This window comes from Leptosomus discolor, chromosome 20 (assembly GCF_034619465.1).
Source record: "Leptosomus discolor isolate bLepDis1 chromosome 20, bLepDis1.hap2, whole genome shotgun sequence".
Classification (NCBI taxonomy): Eukaryota; Metazoa; Chordata; class Aves; order Leptosomiformes; family Leptosomidae; genus Leptosomus; species Leptosomus discolor.
The window spans coordinates 4,235,957-4,255,976 of NC_141410.1; the positions used below are offsets into that span (position 1 = coordinate 4,235,957).

At 45.4% G+C, this 20,020-nt stretch overlaps 1 protein-coding gene across 11 annotated transcripts in view; it reads right to left on the reverse strand.

The window, feature by feature from the left end:
• EIF4G3 (eukaryotic translation initiation factor 4 gamma 3) overlaps nucleotides 1-20,020 on the reverse strand; it is a 104,861-nt gene that overhangs the window by 45,477 nt on the left and 39,364 nt on the right. For 6 of the 11 annotated variants that reach the window (XM_086476186.1, XM_086476183.1, XM_086476179.1 and 3 more), the window contains 5 exons: nucleotides 18,555-18,734; nucleotides 17,880-17,994; nucleotides 14,123-14,223; nucleotides 11,439-11,561; nucleotides 5,743-5,851 (listed from right to left, as the gene is read on the reverse strand). In XM_086476186.1, coding sequence (XP_086332312.1) covers nucleotides 5,743-5,851; nucleotides 11,439-11,561; nucleotides 14,123-14,223; nucleotides 17,880-17,994; nucleotides 18,555-18,734 — 628 coding nt within the window. Of the gene's footprint in view, nucleotides 1-5,742; nucleotides 5,852-11,438; nucleotides 11,562-14,122; nucleotides 14,224-17,879; nucleotides 17,995-18,554; nucleotides 18,735-19,546; nucleotides 19,568-20,020 lie in introns of those variants that run through there. The other 5 variants (XM_086476184.1, XM_086476178.1, XM_086476182.1 and 2 more) reach the window with 3 other exon arrangements.

Genomic DNA, 20,020 nt, shown 5'->3' on the forward strand with positions numbered 1-20,020 from the left:
TGGGAAAGGAGGGAAAAAAGAAAAGGCAATGTTACAACAGCAAGTCAACTCCATTTTCCTTGGCTGTATCTAAGCCTCCTCGGTTCCCCTTGCCTGCATTCTGCCCACTGTTCAAGAAGCTCCGAGGAAGACCCCAGAGGCACCTGAAGCCAGTTTTGCAGCTACAGGAAAAGTCCAGACAGCCTGCAGCCGGCAGATCGGAAAATGCAACCACTGCTTCTATTTTTCTGAACGTAGGCTTTGCATCTTCCACAGAAAAGGCACGTTACAAAATGTGAATTTTTTGCAGAAACTGCTGCTGAAAATAGAATTTCTTTTTACAGAAATTACAGAAGAAAAAACCACGCTCTACTGGGATTCTGCCTCAAAGGAGCCTGGGGATTTAACACCGAGACCTGGGCAAACTCCCGTTCCAAAACGCAGGCAGACAGAACTGGTGAGAGCACCGGCAACTCTGCGACTGTTCCCCCTCTTTGCAGAACGGCGAAACTACTCCACGACTGATGCCAGGCCGGTCTTTTATGGATGCCATGTGACATGCCATTACCAACACGTGAGAAGCACCTACTTCATTTTTCCCCTTGTTATTTCTCACCTCCATCGCCCATCAGCACACCTGACTAAAGGTCACAATCCCCTTATTTTTCTCCTAAATTTTAGCAAAGATACCTTTTCCCAAAGAAAGCAAAACAAAAAGGGATTTAAGCCCAGCTGCCACCACAGAACAGCATCGTCACCTCTTGATGTTAGTAGGCTAAGGGTACCAAGCAGGGTAGGAAACACACGGCGCAATACACCCATGTATCCAAGCAAACCCCAAAATACCGTGCAGAGAGAAGTCCCTGTACCTATCCTAGAATAGCAACAGGCTTTGTGACACCATCCCCGCCACGACCGTCACGCAGCTCCCACAGGTCTGCTGCAACCCCAAATAACGCACTTATTCCCACTTCTTTTGAACAAAGTACAAGCCAAGATCCTCTTGGCTCTACAGGATCTCTCACCTCTGCTACACCCTCTCCCACCTCCAATTTGACGACAAGGCACAGGCTGTAAGATCTTGCTTAGGGAAGCCTCTCCATGCTACAACTCCGCGAGGCGGAGGAGACAGGTATCACACAAAGTCAGTGTACGGGTGGCAGGGACTCAGCGGTCCCGTTCCTCATCGCCAGTACAACGAGGTCAGCTTTATCTGTCCCTGGGGAGGAGCTCTGCTCTGCTCCATCAACACAAAACGCCCCGAGGCTTTCTGAGGAGTGAAGCAACAGGTAACTTCTTCGGGACCCTGCCACGACACCAAAAGTTCTGGAAAAGCCAGAGGCACAAACCCTGCTGTTCAGATTAGGAAATCAAAGGCTAGAACCAACCCCAAGTCACCAAAATTCAGGTAGAAATGAAGAAGTATGTCTTGGCTTGGTCTTTCCCAGCTCTGCTGGCTCTCCATTTGGGGCTTATTCAGCAGCTGGGCTGAAGGGAAAGGGTTTTTGAAGGAGAACCCATCTGAAACCGCTTGGAGCATCAAGTCCCATCTTTAGGAAGAGCTGGAGCAATGAAGAACTTTGCTTCCAGCCACTGACAGCCCTAGCAGCGTTACAGTGAGGACCATGGCCAAAGCAGTAGTTTATCAACTTAATGAGGCACGTTGGGAGATGGCTTTGGATGAGGATGACAAATGGAAAAAAAAAAAAAAAAAAAAAAAAAAAAAGATGGGAGAAAGTATCCCAACAGCTGATTTTGATTCTGAAGGCTCTGTGGAAGAAAAAGGATCCCAGAACTGGTTTAGAAAAGAAAATGCGTCACCTCCCAATTTCTGGAACATCCTTTGCAGACAACTCATGGAGCATTCTTGACATTTACAGCTCCCTATAAACAACTGCCTGGATATTCTCTGCCTTGAGACAAATGAGATTGCTCAAAAAAAAAAAAAAAAAAAAAAAAAAAAAGCATTTGAAGTGTCTAGAAAAACATTCCGAGAGATAAAAACACACCGCAAAAATATACAACCGTGTTTTAAACCCAGTGGTTTAAACACACTTTCTTCAACTACACCTTATTTGGCCAATACATCAGCCAGTGATACAGGCCATGTGTGCAAAATTCAAGGAGAAAAGTAATTTGAGGAGGGGGAATTTCAGAAGAACGATGAGCAGGTTTGGCTAATGAGAAGGAAATCTTAACTTGAACGACCATCACGGAGAACAAATCTCAACGTCTTGGCAAAGGAACGTTCACCCCTGCCAGCTATTACAGAAAGAGTCACGTGCGACAACATACAGTTGGGAAGGGAAAACAAAAATCAATGCAATTCATCCAAACTGAATCAGATCCCTTTTCCTAAATATGCCAAGATCATTCCTCACATTATATTTAGAAAGTATTTACTGGAAGCGCTAGGCTGTTCAGGAGGAAAGCTTGCTCCATCCATAGATATTTTTTAAATCTCCAGATCAATACAAATCTTGCAAAATTATCCTTCATTAGAAACACTTGCACAAACTCAGCAGGACAGACGCTTGCTATCTCCTCCATGCAAGGATATTAAAGCCACAGAGGGAGCTGCGTTGCTGGGTGGTCGTGGTGGCAAAGATGGCCCAGAGCAGTGGATGGGGAAGATTTTACTGGGTACGGGAATTTGTTTCTGCTTCGCGGTGTTTATCTGAAAATAATCACTGGGCTTGCTGCCATTTTTCCATCTTTTGTCCCGATGCAAACACTGGCGAGTACAGACGCTGGCCTCGCAGGCAGTTTTTGGAGCACACGTTACTGAGTCATCGTGGCAGCAGAGGGGCTGAAAGTTTTCCAGACTTTGGGATCTGACATAAATCTATTTTCCACAGACCTCCAGTTATACATCCTCCATGTCTGATATATTGCAGAGGTTTAAAAAACCATCATAACAATACTCCGAACATCCCACTGAACCTGCGGGAGCTGAGCAAATGTGGGCAGCTCTGATTCCATGCCGTTAGACCCCATCACAGCTCCTGCACCAGCCTGGCCTGCAGCCAGCTTCCCACTCGCTCTGCCACCAGCTTGACCTGGATTCTCCAGCAATATCCTTGCCTTCTGCAGCCCGGCTGAGGGGTCTGCACCAGGGGCACCTATGGGAATGACAGCTAACTGCTAGCCCCCAAATAATGTGACTTTTCAAGGGATTCTCGTAGCAATTCCTGTACCTCCCTATCACGTATGAACTTTGAAGCCTGAAAAGCCACAAGCTCCTTTAAAAGCAGCAAACGCCCAACGCTCGTCTTTTAACGTAAAACCCAAGGATATTAAATGCAACGCAACTGCAGATTCAGCCTCGCTAACGACTTCAACGCAGAACTGACAGGGACTGCGGATACTCACGGTGAGAAAGCACAGAGGCCGGGTCTGCCGGCACAGCACCCGTGCTCCGCTCCCCATCCCCGACCCAGCGGACGGGCCAAATGCCGCGCGCGGGTATAAATAACCGCGAAGCGATCCCTGTGCGTCACAAAACTAAACCGATAGCTTTACCCCAAATTTCAACGGATGCGAACGAGCGCACGAGGTGAAGGGCACAAGGGAGAATCCGATTCATGGGATGAACAGGGTGGAGGGGTCTTAAGGGAAGCACTAACACTGGTTTTAACAAACACGTGCTTAAAAAAGCCAAGCGACCCTATCTGTGGCTATTTTTATTTTGGAACAAAAACCACATCATCAGGCGCAAAGATTTTGCTCCCTTGGCACGTATTTCTGGAAAGATGTGCCCCCCCCAATCACTAGCTCAGTTTAAACAAATAATTTTCATGGTGTCTAAACTTCCTTCACCTTTAACTGTCCTGTGACTGACACCACCCCTGCTCTCCCCCGCCCCGAGGCCACAGTCGAACGCTAATGGTGTTATTTCAGGGCTTGCTCTTCCCCTGCAATGCTTACATAAATGTGCTCTTTAGCAATTTTTGGACTGGAACAAATGTTTGAATCTTTCTGGGATGGAACAGAGATAAACACAGGAAAGCTCATCAGTGTTAAATCCCAGTTCAAGCCCTGATTTATATTTAAACCAGCACAGTCAGACCCGTGTAACTAACGAAATAAAGACCAGTTACTTCTAGTTTACTTACAGTTGCCTATGAAGGGATTAAGTTAAAGAGAGAGAGAAGTGGGAGAAGACCCGCTTGTCCTGGAAATACCAGTTTTCACACCCAGGGTTGAAATGCTGCGATGTAAAGTGCTGGATTTTACAGTTCAACACCAACTTGCTTGGAAGGGCAGACGCACTTTGGTGCCTGCATGGCAGTCAGCGGTTGGTCAAGTCCCAGTGCCACCACACGCCTTGGCGTGCTCAGAGATGTCCCCAACAGCGCGCGGGACCTCAATGGAGGGGCGACACGGACATGGACCGGGCTGTGCCGGAGCTGAGCGGCAGCGAGCCGCGTGCAGCCAGCACCATCGGTCCGTTTGATACCCGTTAAACCTACCCACAGCTTTTCCAGGTGACAGAGACAGCCACCTTCTGGACAAAGATCTAGACAAAGCCATAGTCCCGCTTCAAGTGGGAGATGGGACCAGACGATCGCCCAAAGTCCCTTTTCAACCATTTCTAGACACTGCAGCAATTGAGAGATGCATCCGTGGAACAGTCTGCAGTGAGGGAAAGCCCTGAAATCTACACCATGGCTGTAAGAGAGCAACACCTTCAGTACATTTTAGATTCTGATAAAATCACCTGCAGGGATTCTTCCCTCTACTTCCAAAGCAGCAACCATGCTGCTGTTTGGATCTACGACGTCTGCGGCATCGGAGCCACCCGTTTTCCCCTCTTTTCTAGAGCTGTGCTTCTCTGGGGCTTAGTGTTCCTCTAGGAAATACTCCGAAGAAAAACCTTGGCAGGCTCAAGTTTACAGGATACGCTCAAGAGCGGAAGGTGGCACTTCTTGACTTTGGTGTTCACGTCGCTCTCGGCAGCGACCTCAAACGCTGCAGCGCGGCGAAGAGCCGGGAAGCAAAGAGCGGCGCCCACTCAAGTCCGTTAACGTGACGGCAGCACACACATCATTAACTACAGCTTCTTAATGGCTTTTAGGTGGCTATAAAATATCAGTGTGAGAAGAGATCTGGCATGCTGCATTTTCCCTCCTGGGACACCTTTTCTTTGAAAAGGTGTTTTTAAAAAAAAAAATTGTCCCTTCAAATGTATATTCTTAGAGATGAGAAGGAACCGTAATCGCTTTAAGAAACTTTTTCCATCTGTGCCACTTCTACTAAAGTCAGCAAAATTTGCTACGCCATTTATGAGACGGATTGCAGGCAAACGTGGGTTTTTTCCTAATTAATATTGCCCGTGTCCTGTAGGACAGGCTACACGAGCAGCTCTAGAGGAGCCATATGATACTCTGGTTACGTGCCATCACTATGGCTCATCGTCCAAATGACATAAAGCCTCTGTGGCTGAGAGTGTTTTACGGACAACACACTTGTTTCTGAAGGATAGCACGTGGGTGGGAGGAGGGTCACGCTTCTCGGTGCTCTGAAACAACGTTTAGGACATATAAGCTTGACTACAATTATTTTTAAGCAGTTTCACGTTGGCAAATTTCAATGAATTCCCTTAGCAACACATTGTTAAAATGTTCCACTGGAGGAAAAGTCCCTCCCCTCCTATTTCTGCTGACTGCTTGTCTCCATGCCAAAAATATTCAAACTAAAACAAGAAAGGAGGGGGGAAAAAATGACTAAAAATAATCAGGAAGGAAATATCCATCAACAAACCTTGCTTCGGGTTGCTGGTCGCAGTGACAGGGGTGCTGGCAGCGAGATGGGTGTTCTCCACAGTCCCATAAACCACAGGGCTGTGCTCGGGGACCTGGCTGGACAGCTGCTGGGATTTGAAGTACAAAAAAGGGTGATAATGAGCGTGCGAACATAAAAACTAGCAACATGGAGCACAAGCAAGCGAGTGGGGAGAGGAGAATAGGGTGGGATAGAAAAGAAAAACCAAAGGCAGGGAAAACAAAGAGAGAAGACAGACCGATCGAATAAATTCAAAAAGTACATGGGAAAGGGAGGGAGGAAAAGGCAGCAGGAAAAGGGGAAAAAAAGAGACGATTATTGTTAACAGCAGCAAGAAAGAGACAGCAGGGCAGTTATTAACACACTCCGTTCGCCGAATGCTTCTTCCAAGAGCAGCAGAAATGCTTCTCCGTGCAGTCTGCAACAAGTCAGATCAACCCCAAAGGACTCCCGGACCTCTCTGCAATTTAAGTTTGCTTGCTGGGCTTGACTCCCTTCTCAGCCCACCAGTTACTTCAAACACCTTTCGTATTTCTATGTATGTTTATTTATCATAGAAGCCTTGAATGGTTTGGGTTGGAATTGACCTTAAAGGTCATCTTGTTCCAACCCCCCTGCCATGGGCATCGACACCTTCCACTACAGCGGGTTGCTCCAAGCCCCATCCAACCTGGCCTCTCGTTTTTAATATATTTATTTACATATAGATAAGGTGTGTGCATGTATGTATGAATAGTGTATACATGTATCTACACAGATCATAATACAGAGACATATTTTTCTGTGTGTACACCTATCTTACGTATATTGGATATATTTCTCATGAAAATACTTGTTGTCACAGTGGGAAAATAATCTAGATTGGTTATACCCGTGTGGTTGTATGAAAAAAAACCACCCAATGCCTTCTACAAACAGACTCACGGATGGTACCTGCTGGGTAATGCAAGAATAAACCCAATTTTCCATTGGTCTAAAGAAGATCAGGAGAAGCTGGTTCCCAATCAGTGAGCTTGAGACTTTCCATATTTAAAAACAAAAACTGCAAGACCAGAAAGTCACAAGACTGAAAAAGCCACAGCCTGTTGCAGACACCACATCTTTTAATTACGCCCCCATGGTTAACGGGACAAACACTTCACTTGTGTTCATGAAGGTTTGATAAAGACAGAAAAAATCCGCTGTATTTTATCGCAGAGTTTAAAGAAGACCTTGTGTAAGACTAAGTAACGACACCAAACTCGCTCAGACTTATGGGTAAAGCACTTTAAGTGCACGTTAAGATGAACATAGATGGGGCAAGACAACTATTCACTTCTGCAAAGTCCCCTTAAAACACGTATCAGGGACCAGAAAACGGGGCTAAATTTAAATTTAATACTCTAAAGCAGAAAGTCACGCAGCTCTTTGCAGGTGGCTCTTCTCACCTAGCTATACCCCCGCGCTGACTTCTTGGAAGATCTACAGGAAAAGGGATTTTTAAACTACCAAAATAAAGCAAGAGTGCCCAAGACACAGGTGCCTAACTCCTCCTTTCGGACAGGCTATCAGAAATCCATGCAAAACTTATCTCCCTAAAAAAAAGAAACTCTCTGGCAACCTGCTCCTCTTCCTGGACTCTCTTTTTCTCCCATTTCCAGCTTTTACAGCTGAACAGTGCAGAATAAAGAGTGAATTATCTTCAATACACTATTTTTCACCACTTCAAGTAGCAGAAAGGGAAAGGAGGACTGTGAAAAAGCACATCTGGAAAAATAAAAATAAAAATCTAAATAAGCGGGGTGAAGGTTTAAAGTTGTATTTGGGATTGCTCCTCTTCCAGGAACGAGCCCGATGAGATCGGCTGGACTACAGATGAAGAATTGCATCCCTACCTCCAGCCAAAGCTGAAGGAAGCCAAAGAAAACACAGTTTTACCAATGAGCAGGTTTCAAGAACGCTTTCCTCGCCCTCTACGGATCATTAGTTTCGTTTTATGAAAAATTTATGGACGAAAGTGGGGGGGCGGGGGGGGCGCAGCCGGAAGCAGAATGTGATAAGAATCACAGGAACCGAAGGAGACTGGCAGACAAGAAACCTCTAAGCCTAGAAACTCCTTGGGCCAGTAAACACGTTTTCTTAAGAAATTTGGAAAACATTCATTTAATTTGTGGGAACAATACCAGAAAGCAATAGAAATGGTACTTGAGTACTGACCCTTACAGGCTGGCAGCTTCAAAATGGAGCATTTAGAGACTTTCTAGGAAAGAAACCCACTCCAAACTGCTCTCGTGACTTCTGACGCTAAAAGAGTTGCTCTGTGTTACTCTCTCCTGCCACGGCCCTTGGACTGAGCAAACACAAAGTGTGACAGACTCACTGATGCTTGGAAGAGGTTTCCCAGGAAAAGAAGAGCATTTCTTACATAGAAAATCACCTTTTAAAGCATAAGTTGGTGCTGAGTAAATACCGTAGCCAGATTTGATACGTGGTCCTGGGTTTTATTTATCTTCTCAGCAAAAAATACAGTGTGAAAAATAACGTCCTGCTAGAAATACGTAAATAATATCTCCAGTTACTGCCAGCTTCTCTTGCAGGAACTCTAAAGCATTTTAGCAATTAAGCAGCCACTGGGGAGGTGCTGGGAAGGCTCCACCTAAAGCACTTTTTGGTCAGCGACGCCGACTACACAGCAGGAGATACAAAAAGCATGGAAATGGCTCAAACCACACGTCTCGTCTTGGCGGCAATGCTCATCTTTTGGACAATTCCAGTATTTTTTTTGACATTAAGCACTTCATCTACTGAGAGGAGAGGGTGTTTTGTGTTATCAAAGTTTTGGGTTTTCTTTGAGTCAGTTAAAAAAATAATCCAAACTTTTTAGATTTAAAAAGAAAAAAAAAAACAATGAAAAATTTGAAAGAAAATTTATAGAAGGGCTTCTTTTTCAAATGTAGGATTTGGGACAGGGACTGGTCCACAGCAGCAGCTTCCACGCACTTCTTGAGCAAATTTCTCCCTCTGTGCTTGTGTCATTTAAATAATGAGATTACAGAATCAGATCCTGGCTGTCAACAGCAAAGAAGCGTTACTAGAATTTAACAGACTTCTAAAATATCATTGGCCTGGGACTCACTCTGATTAGATTTCCGTCGGCAGGTATTTTCATATGAAGCTCACGCTGCCTGTCCGCACCTTTTGTCCGCTGGGGAAAGGGAATACAAAAAGCCCGAGCAGGTTCCAAGCAAAGGTATGGATGAGTCTTTAAAATTCACTGATTTCAGACTGTTCAACTTGTAACATCCCTGTTATCGGCCTTCAGCCACTGAGCACAGGTATTAAGGCACTAACCAATTTCATCCAAGATACTACACTTGCTCCAAAGAAATGAATTGGAGATGCTGTTGGGAAAGTAACTTTGAATTTCGTGGCTTAAGTGGGCTTAAATTTTCAGTGATGTTACACTAATGAACTTTTTCTGGTGAGCGCTATTGCAGAGCTCTTCTGTGATTAACAAAAGTGGTTCCAAGTACCTAATCAAAACGAAGCCTGGATATTAAACAACGGAGCATTTGCATACCTTGCTTAGAGTCGATGATTGGACATCACTGCTGTGCTCTGCATATAAATTACCGCTGATAAAAATCCCTGCTTATTAACCTCCTCTTGAAAAACGTTTATTTCGTCCCGTTCGACTTAATTGTAGCATCTTAAAATAGATTTCAGAATGCAAAAACGAGCCAGTAAGTGCCTGGATTAGCTGCACCACACACAAACACAACCTGGCTGCCTTCAACCCTTCCACACGTCTAATGGGGCAAGTCCTTCACTCAGCAGGAAATAATGGGAAGACCTCACCAGCATGCCAACGTTTGACATCGCTAGCACCTTCTCCTACGGAAAATGCTGGGAAAGAAGTTTAATTGATTCTATACGTAACCAGCTCTCGGCTCTCTCCCCTTCCAGCTGTACTTGCAAATCATCAGGCCGCTCTCTGGCAGAAAACCAGCTTTTTCCGGCCCAGCATTGCAGGCCTTGTTGCAAAACCACAGCTAGACAGGAACGGCTCGAGCATGGTGCCTTGCTGCTGCCTGCCCAGGATGGAGATCAGGAGGAGAGAGCAGGTGACCCAAAGCACATGGCGATGCCTTCATACAACAACAGGGTTCGACTGAACCCGAGCAACGGCCAAAAGCCGTAACCGTCCTGTTGGTCTCAACGGAGGGGAGATCTGCAGGCCAGGCTCTTACTTCATCTCAGTGATCCCAGTCACACTTTTACTGGCTCAGCTGTAACCTCAAGCTCCCACTCCAGTGCATCCCAAGGCAAGCTTGTGCTGTCGCCTCAGCACAGGACAGTCAGCAGAAAAACTACCCCGATGCAGCAGGGAAAGTAAAGGTTTCGGCTCAGAAAACGCTGTTTCAGCTAAAAGCTAGCAAAACCCGGTGACATTAAACAGGGAAGAACTCAAAAGAATTTGCACCCCAGCCTCAGCCAGGCTCCTCTAGAGCCCACCCATCACTGGGAGCACCTTCACGTCGTCCGATCAGGCCCCCAGGCAGTGGACAACCTCCAATAAAACACGGCCAACTTCCAAGGCTTGTCCAAACCATAGAGTTTCTTCTCCAATTGTTCAAAAACTTGTAAGTTTAGCAGACTGTGGCTTAGCACCATCTCCCCAAAAAGAGAGGGAGAACTAAGACGATGCACGAAGCGAACAGCAGCTACACCAAACCGGCAGCCGGGAAGAGGACCGCAGCTGCCACGCGCCTCCTCTCCATCTCTGATGCTACGGGGAGATCAAGGAGGCGTTGCCTCTTCCTGCTGCAGGTGGGGAAGGGCGGTCAGAGGACAGAAATCAGTTTCTAACTGGATTATGCAGCCGCGTCCAGCCCCCGCGGTTCATGTCATGGGGGACTTACGTTCAGGTCAGGACTGCTGGTCTGCCAGTCTGAGCGCGCTCTTTTGGCCCTGGGTCAAAAAGGACTAGAACAGACCAGGATTTCCAAACAGTTTAATTTCCATACATTACACGTGGACTTCTCAGGTGAAGGAGGGTACAGAGACTTAGAAGGGGTCAAACTCAAAGGTGTGTGACAAGAAGAGATTTATGAGCTATGGAAAATGTCAGTTTGGGATATTTATGCTTTTTCCTACATCAGAAAAAACACATTTTTAAGGCTGAACACACAGAGACTAAATCTGTGATAGATTTACCACAGTTTTGCGATAAAATTCCTGAGCTACAGCCATTCTGGGTACTCTAGAGCACCGCTACTAAGGCAGAAAGACTTTAGTACAGACAGTGACATAACTAAAGATACATAATCAATCCCATGCATGATATGGACTTTCCTCAGGTACACAAGACACTAACAGAAACACCACGTTTCTCACAAACATATTGGCTCCTCCTTTAACACTGAAAGGCTTTACGAGCTCTAAAATCTACTGCCGATACAAAACCAGGGATGGGGAACTCGTGGCAGCACTGCAGCTCCATATTTTACAAGCTACAGGCTGGTAAAAATGACTTGGAGGGGAAAAAAATAATCTTTGAAGAACATTGACAATTTAGGACCATCCAGGTGTCTGAGGTGATCGGTGGTGTGGGTGGAGGATACAGGAACTGGCTCTAACAAACAGCAAAGCCAAGCAGACATCACTGGGAGAAGGCTACGCGGCCACTTTATTACCTGAGGTGGAGTAGGTGTGGAAGTGGGTCTCACGATGGGAGGCGTTGGGTTCCTGCTGCCCCCTCCAGACATTATTTCTTCTGTTATATCTTTGCCTCCCTGGTTTGGATCCCGGATTCGGATCTACGATACGGAACAAAGAAATAATTCAAACAAGTCTTCCTGTTACACGCTTTCCTTGGGCTTTAAGGAGAGGAAAGCAGGGATAGGACATAATTCCATTACACTCGGGAGGAGATGCTCTGGGTTGAACTGATGCTCTGCAGAGGCGCTGGAATGTGGTTTGTTTCGATAACTTGAAATGCGTGGTATGTCATCCCTTAATCTTGAAACCTAATTTAATCAAAACACTCATCAACCACACCAGTTAGGTCTAAACACTTGCACCCCAGTGCATGACCCTGTAACTCAGAACGCAGTCTCTACTTCTGGAAAATAACTGCAACTTAGAAAATTCAGCAGACAGTTCAGCCACAGAACTAAGCCTGCCAGTTAGTGGAAAGGGCAAGAATGAAAAAAAGGCCACGTTTTACCCAGACAGGGAGTTCAGTCACCTTACCCAGCTGCTGGTAACGGGGGAAAGCAATTCAGCTCTTTTTTGGTTTTCCCTTCCACGCCGAGAAAAGTCGTACCAACCACACAGAGGGAATGAAACAAAAAATACTGAGTGGAGAAAAGGGAAACTGCAAGAAGAACAAACTAAAGTCCTGTGAAACTCAGCAGCATTTAGGAAACAAGGATGGTTTTTTTGAGTCTCTTCACAGCCGCAAAATGGGAAGGAAAAATGTTTTCCAAAATAAAACACTCGAGAACACACTCATTTGGATCCTCAACTGACAGTTGAGCCAATCTGCCTCACTGAATACGTGGAACGGTCAAGCTGTCTGGGTTAATTTGAAATAGAGTTTTTAATCCTCAACATAAGAATCGAAGATTTTCATAAACCTGAAGACAGCGCTATCATTTGTCCACCCTCTCAAAAGCTCCTGGTTGAACTCTCTGTAAGTTGCACACAGAAGTCCCCGCTGTGCTGAGCACAAACCAAGAGGCAATCCGTCCAAGGGCAGGGGTCTCACTGGAAACTGCCCTGCTTTTGTCCATCAGCAACATATAAAGTTGTTAGCCGCAGAAAGGTTTTGTGATTTATCAACCTCAGTATCACGTGTCTTCTTGACTCTTTGGGTCAGGAAGACAAGTAAATATACAGACGGTACTCGGGATGTTAACAAGATGTGGTCTTCTCTCATTTTTGATGGAATTTTTCTGGTAAAACATTTAATTAACCACAGCAACAAGGACTTAAGAGCTGGCATGAATTCCTACCCCCTCCTCCTCCTGACAAGTAGTCAGTGGCATTAAAACAAGCTTTCCCTGCCTGAAAGCTTGTAGTACTCGAATACTCAACACCAATACCGGTGCATGCGGGTGTGTGTACACATGGTCGCTTCTTCTGTAATTTCCCTCATTTCTTCAGCTGCACCACAGATTAGCAATCTGAAACAGCACATCCAGAGAAATGCACCCCAGGCATTCAAAAAACCTTTTGCTTTTCCGCTTCAGAGAACTGAGCTTCGTTGGCACGGAACTGTCTTAACCACAGTTGAGCGTTGCTGAACATCTTTGCATTTCAAATGGCATCAATGATGTGGCCGTGTCATGTTTTGGATGCTGAATAAGAGACTCCTCAGGACTGAAGAGGATGGTGAAGAGGTGACAAAAGAGTTGCATCACCCTTTGCTGACAGCAGCTACAAAAAAGGCCTTTCTTGCAAGCCCAGCTAACACATTGTTCAGCTCTTCCGGTTTCTCAAATCAAGTGTCGTCTCAGATCATCTTCAAAAATCAAAAGATACAAATACTCTGCATTTTGAAACACGTACAAGTCCCATGTGTTTTTTTTTTTTTCCCCAGGAAAAAGTTCTTTTCATGTTTTCACACCACTCTAACATGCATAGTGATGTAAAGTAACTTCTTTTTCAGTCATTTAGAAATGATTCCTTCAGAAGTTCAAGCCCACCCCTAACTTTTTCTCTTTAAACATTGCATTCACCTGGTGTGCCTCTACTATTCCCTACCACCATCCATCCAGTTTAAATTCCATTAATCCACGTCTCTCAAATTCTCACTGGTGAATTAGGAAGGAGGAGTGTGATCTTCAAACCTCTACCCACTTTCACAATGTCGTGTGTTCAGGTTCTTTCAAACCTGCAAGTAAGTCCACAACTTACTGGTTTTCTACCTTTTCTGAGGCGTAATACTGAACTATTTCTTTTTTTTCTCAACTGGAACCAACTCCCAACGTTCTCCCAAACTGATCCGAGCTTGCTCATTCCCACCCAGCTCTTCAGTAAAACTCTAAGCAGCAGCGCAGGCAGCTGAGGATCCCAGGCTCGGGGAGACAATGCTGCTTTCACTTATGTTCGTTGCAAAACCAGCAAAAATATTTTCCATTTTGACTGGCTGAGATGTCACAAACTCGGAGCAGAAAGTCCCCATAGAACATTGACAATAAGACAACGATTGCAGCATTGTGCAGTGTTTAATTGCACTTAGGTGTGAAAGGTGAGACTTCGCCTCTCTGTGAAGATAAAGCTCAGTTTTAAGCTTGAGACCATTCTTAATTCCTTCAACCTTAGAACAGGGCAATTCTCAGAAGGGATGTATCAGTTAATGGTGATCACTTACTGTTTTTTTCTCTCTTTTAGCTGGTGGAGGCTGCTGCTGCTGTGTAGGCACTATGATGGGTGCTGACTGATACACTGGCTGACTTGGGTAGAAAGGTGTTCCTGGGAAAGGACAACAAGACAGAGTGAAAAACTCAGTTCCTTTGTTAATGAAACAAAACCAGGCACAAGAGGTAAAACCGGCCACCTACTCCCCGCTCCCTTCAAAACCCAGAACTCCAAACATCCAACTGGCAACCGGTTTGTCTTTTGCTCTTCCCCACTTCCACGAAAAGAGAAGCTGCGACTCCCTAAAGGCAAACCATTAAGCCACTACTTCGTTTTTTCCCTCCACGAACAGAAAAACTGGTCACGGGCATCCATTTCAGAGAGGCTGCTGAAATCACCGAGGCATGAAAAGAAAAGCGGCCCAGCCTTGGACTCCCCTGACTGACAAACAGGTGGGTTTGTTGTTGGATTATTTATTTTTTCTTTGCCTTTGTAGAGAAATTCAGTCAAACCATTACAAAGCATTTGCAAGGTCAACCGCAACCTATTTTGAAGCACAGCCAGAAAATTTAATTACGAGCAACGTTCTTCTCATGCTACAACACAAAAAAAGCAGGACCACGGTTATTATTGCAAAATTACACCGTGCTCTTGATTACATTCATAATATCCAATATAGTTTCATTATGTTTTTCTTTATGAAACAAGACAGGCTCAAAACAACTGAGTGCTTTAAAAACATGCCAGACATAAATAAAGGTGGCAGAGCAGAGCTGTCTTCTGTCTCTGGATCAGCGATCAGGTGAACTTGTAAGATGGTGCTGGGTTTCTTCCCTTCCAGGCACAGGTGCTCGATGGACAGCCTGCTTGCCTTGCATCTGGAGCAATCTGATTTATTCTTCAGCTGAACTAACCTTTAAACGGGAATGAAAATCCGTACTGTGTGTCTGTAACCAAAAGGGGAGGTTATTACTATCTCAAGCAAACAGTAAAACCTAAGAAAGTAAACGAAGCCAGCCCAGCCCAATCTGATCTACAACTTCAAAGGATTCCTCGAACTGAGAGCTGGAAAGCAAAAGCTCGGAGCGGGCTCCCCGTCTGCGCGCTCGGAACGAGAACTTTTCTCTGCCGAAATGGCTGCAGGTAGCTGAAAGTGGAGAGCGTGGCACGGCACCGGCATCAAGCTCCTGAAAGCTCAGCTGGCTGGATTCACTCTCGGATGCTGCAATTAAGGTGGCCTAAATGACTCAATAAACTTCTCATTTTGAACTTCACGGGAGGCAGCGTGACTTCAGATCTGGCCTCGGGGCACAAAAGTCTCCGTCAGCGTCCTCACAGCTTGGGAAGCGAGAATCCTCCTGCCTCTCTCCTTAAACACAGTGACGAAGCCTCAAACTCTTCCGACTAATGCTTTGGCCAAGCTGGCCAGGTGTACCACAGGAGTTTGGAGAACGTGAGAGGATAGGAGCAAGCCTGGGAGCCCTGCAACGTGTTAATTATCTTGATTTCTAGTTTCCTAGAAACCAGATCTAATCAGATAGCCTGTAAGGTGATGCCTGCCAGAGAGCCAGCTGCAGGTAACTCAAGGAAGGACTCTTCCTTTATGCAAAGTACTTTAAAAAAAGCAAATCCTGAAAAGCAAGAGTAAGTTTTGGGAAGAAATACAGCTTCTGTGCAACAAGCCAAGTGCATTTCTCAGCTCTGCACCCTGCCTTTTGACTCTTTCCAGTTCAGCGGCACTCAAGTTTTATTCTCCCTCCTCTCCATCCATCATTTCAAGGTCTTTCCCAGCGTCGCACGGAAACTCGCTGATATAAAAGAAAATGATAAATTGCAAAACAGAGACAGTTAAAAGAAAAATGCACTGTCCATCTTCACAAGTTTTGTCTTCTGCGGCGTTTTCCCTTATCACCTTCTTCACAGCCCGCCCAGTGGCGATGATTTTGATGTCTAGTGGCCACGCTGGCTACAAAGTCCCAAGGTTTATGGGAAAGGCCACTGCCATCAGCATTACCCACGTCTGTATCATAAATTTAGCTGTCCCCAATGCCATGAGCAGTGCCTGGCGAGAGACTGAACATTTCCAGTCCCTATATAAACAGCAAGGAAGCAACAGGAGGGGAAGGTGGGCGACTACAGGCAAACTCACAATCACCCTCCTCCTTGGCTAAACCTGCTCTGCCTGGAAAACGCTCTGCGTGACGGAGGGCTCCAGCTTTGCCTGCTGACGCTCCGCAGACACAGCCACCTAAAAACAAGCTGGGACTGAAAGATTACAAGCCTCTGTGCAAGAAACCAGGCGCTTTCAGGAGTGGAAAGGAACTGGAAGCAAACCTTTTCCAAATTACAGAAGCAAGACAGACAAACGGCACTGAGTGAGCAGAAAGTAAGAAAGCAGACCTGTAATGGCAGAAAAAATGTGGAATACTGGGTAATTTCCTCATTTGGTGGATCAGACTGGAAGGCAATCATTCACTTTGAACGCTCCAAAATATCAACAGGTAAAACCACGGGGAAAGTTCACAGTATCTCTGCCCCCAACAGCTTCCAGCATCCGCTGGGCAGGTGGCAATCCGACTGAACGGAACACCTCAAATTTGATATCGAGAGGCAAAACCCCTTTAACCCCCCCCCCCCATACAACAGGGCGATGACTGGTATCATCCTGGTGGATTTTGTTTGAATATTCCCATAAATGAGCAAAGGAAGGTAAATAAATAAATAATTTAAAAGAAGTGACAGACACGGCTGCAAGATACCTAATTCGGCATCTCACTCGTACACACCTTGCAGGAGCTGATATGTTTTAACTATCAAAATAGAGACCCCCAGAAAACCTTTGAGGGGCCTGTGATGCAAGTATGATATATATTGTACATGGCAACCCACTGGAAATTATTAAGAAAGGACTTAATTACTTTTTTTGTAAAAGATGACAGCCAAGAGAAGAGGCGTCATGGGGCAGCGAAGGACAGTCACCCACTGCTACATGGGGTCTGCAAACTGGGACCCAAACGAGAGGCAGTTGTGACTCCTGGAGGAGTCAAGGACCAGTGAGATGCGGGCAGGAGGGATGACAGCACTGGACATGCAGCATCTGAATTTTTAGGTGCAGCTTTGAAGCTCAGGACCTGGGGAAGTCAATCACATCTACTGAATATACTGTGCCAAACCATCCCAGCACACGCAACCACGCTGGGCAATCTCCCAACCCTTGTGCTTGAGAAAAGGCAAGACCAGGAGCTGCCCATGAAAAGGGCAAATTTCAGCCTGTGCAGGGGCTGCAAACTCTTCGACTGGACTATCCCGATCTCTGCAGCATAAGAGCGGCGAATCAAACCCCATGGCTTGTTCTTTTCCCTCGCTAAACGCCGAACAAGGAGCGCAGGGATAAGAAATGTTAGCTGCTGGATTGCTGTGAACATATTCCGGGCATAGCTCAATGGAAACCAGGGCTGCCAGATGTATTCACAATACCTTAATAAATAATAATGATTGAGTGGGGAATAACAAATAGCCACCATTCTTGTTCACATGTGATCACGGGTAGCTCTGCGAGTCGCAGCCTTTCCTTAAGCGCTCATACAAACAATACTCTGTTATTGTGAATTTTTCAAGGGTGAATAATAAGGGCTGTGACACAACCAAATCGAGCAGCTATTTGAAGTTCAAACAAATGCTAATCCATTTTGCTGTTATAAATCTTCAGCTTGACAACAGAAAAACACACCCAGAAAATACTTTCTACAAAATCCCCAGGCAGAACTTACCGTAGGCATTGGGGAATTCTCCAGGACCTGGTCCTGGATAAAAGGGTCCTGGTCCTGGCGGCTGAACAGGATACTGCTGGGGGGGCCCGACATATGGAGGGCCACTGTGACGATACTAGGAGGGGAAAAAAAACAACCATCCGTTTACAGGGAGCTGGGCAGCTTCATGCTGTTGCACACAGATCCTGTAATTGAGCCCCCCAAATCAACAGGGATCTAATTATCAAACCAATTAATTACAGACGTCAGAAACAATAACAGAGGTAAAGCTATGTCATCTAAAGACAAGACAGAGAGGACATGAGAGCTGGAGAGAAAATCACTCCCCTGATTTCAGCAATATTGTGTTTCTATCAGGCCCAAGGTTTTAGAGTAATTGTAGATCTATTAAGTCAATTTAGATACATTTATGCACTACACATTTTCCAAGAGCTTAGTTTCACACTGGTTTTGAGAGGGACCTCAAAACCAAGAAAGGTAATTTACTCTTACTGCCTCCATGCACAGAAGAACAACTACTTCTTACAGAAAAAAAGAGAGAGGCCACATGTGCAACGACCAGCTTAATTTCACACCCCCCCCCGCCCCCCCCAGCTCTACAACAGGTCTTGAGAAAATCCAGACGGAGCAAAGGTGCTTTGCAGTTCCTTAGGGGCCTGGACAACGTCTTTTTACCTGCGGTATACAGTACTGGGGGCCCTGAGGCATCGGGTAGGGCATTGGCAGATGATTAACCATCATGATGTGCTGGTTGGTTTGATACACCGCCGTCGGCGTTTGCGCACCAGGACGGATGGAAGGGCTGCTGTTCTGGATGGTGGCTCTTGGAGGCTGTATCTGAGGCCTCTGAAAAAACTAAGGTAGGGAGAGAGGAGGGAAAACAAAAAGCCGGTCAGACGTTCTGCGAAAGGATTTCAAATATCATTACAATATTATAATTATAATACTACTTTCAAAGGGTTGCCACACATTCAGAAAACTGCAGGACAATTTCTTTTAATCTGTAAATGGTAAGATCGTGCTCTAGCCCTCTATTTTACAAGGCAGAAAAAGGTAAGAAACTTTAAACTCCCATAATTATTAGTTTCTATCTATTGAATTATACAGCTCAACTTTCAGAGCAAATGTTAGGAAAAGGATTTTTGTCAAATATATTTTTTATAAGGTGGGTTGACTGCCAAAAAAAAGCCACCTTTATAAATATGCCAGGGAAATAAAAGATCAAGGCAACTGTTCCAACACACTCCAGAACAGCTGAAAAGCCAGATTTTTACAAAGGCCAGAGGCGCCTCGTGCCTATCCTTTATCTGAACTGAGCCGGGTGACTTCTCTTGCCCTTCGTTTTCAGAAAGGTGGCAACCTCTTCCAGGGTGGCACCGCACTCTTCTACCACGTTTGCATGAAGTGATGCCCCACGCAGACGGACCAGGTCCAGGAAACCAAGCAACCCACTGGTACCCGCTCCGTCCTCAACCCTTACGCGCTGGGAAAGGCATCAGCATCCACGGGATGGAGCATTCATGGACTGGAAGACCTTGCTCTGGAGCCTTCGTAATCTTGAAACTCAGTCGGTAAGATATGCATCAGACATTAATGCATTCACTAACGGAGTAATGATACGAGTGAGAGAGACACTTATGCCATGCAGAACCAGGAGTTAAAATTACCTGTATAGGTCTGAATCCTCCCTTCAATAACGAAGCAAGAAAGCAGCAGGAAACAGAAAGAAAGCCAATGGAACAGCTTACAGATCAATAGGAAGGAATAGGATATCACATGCACCCTAATTGCACACAATTCCATTCATCTTTCTACGCTGCTTTGACTAACCTCTTACAGAAACAGCAAGAAAAGACCCTGAACTGGTACCAAGGACTCTTCTACCAGAATCCCAAGGCAGTGGTCAGAAACTCTTCTAGAAGAGTTTTATATGGAAGTATGAAAGTTTCAAAGTGAAAAAAAAATCCAACCAAACCATGATTAACTGTAGGAAATATGCTACTACAGAAAGACTTTATCTTTACTCTGTTCCTAAAACATCAAATATTTTTCCTTTCTGGTCTCTCTTCAGTGATAGAGAGATAGCAGATACAGCAGAAACCCTTGCTCAAATCATGGATTTGGACTCCACTTCTGCACCA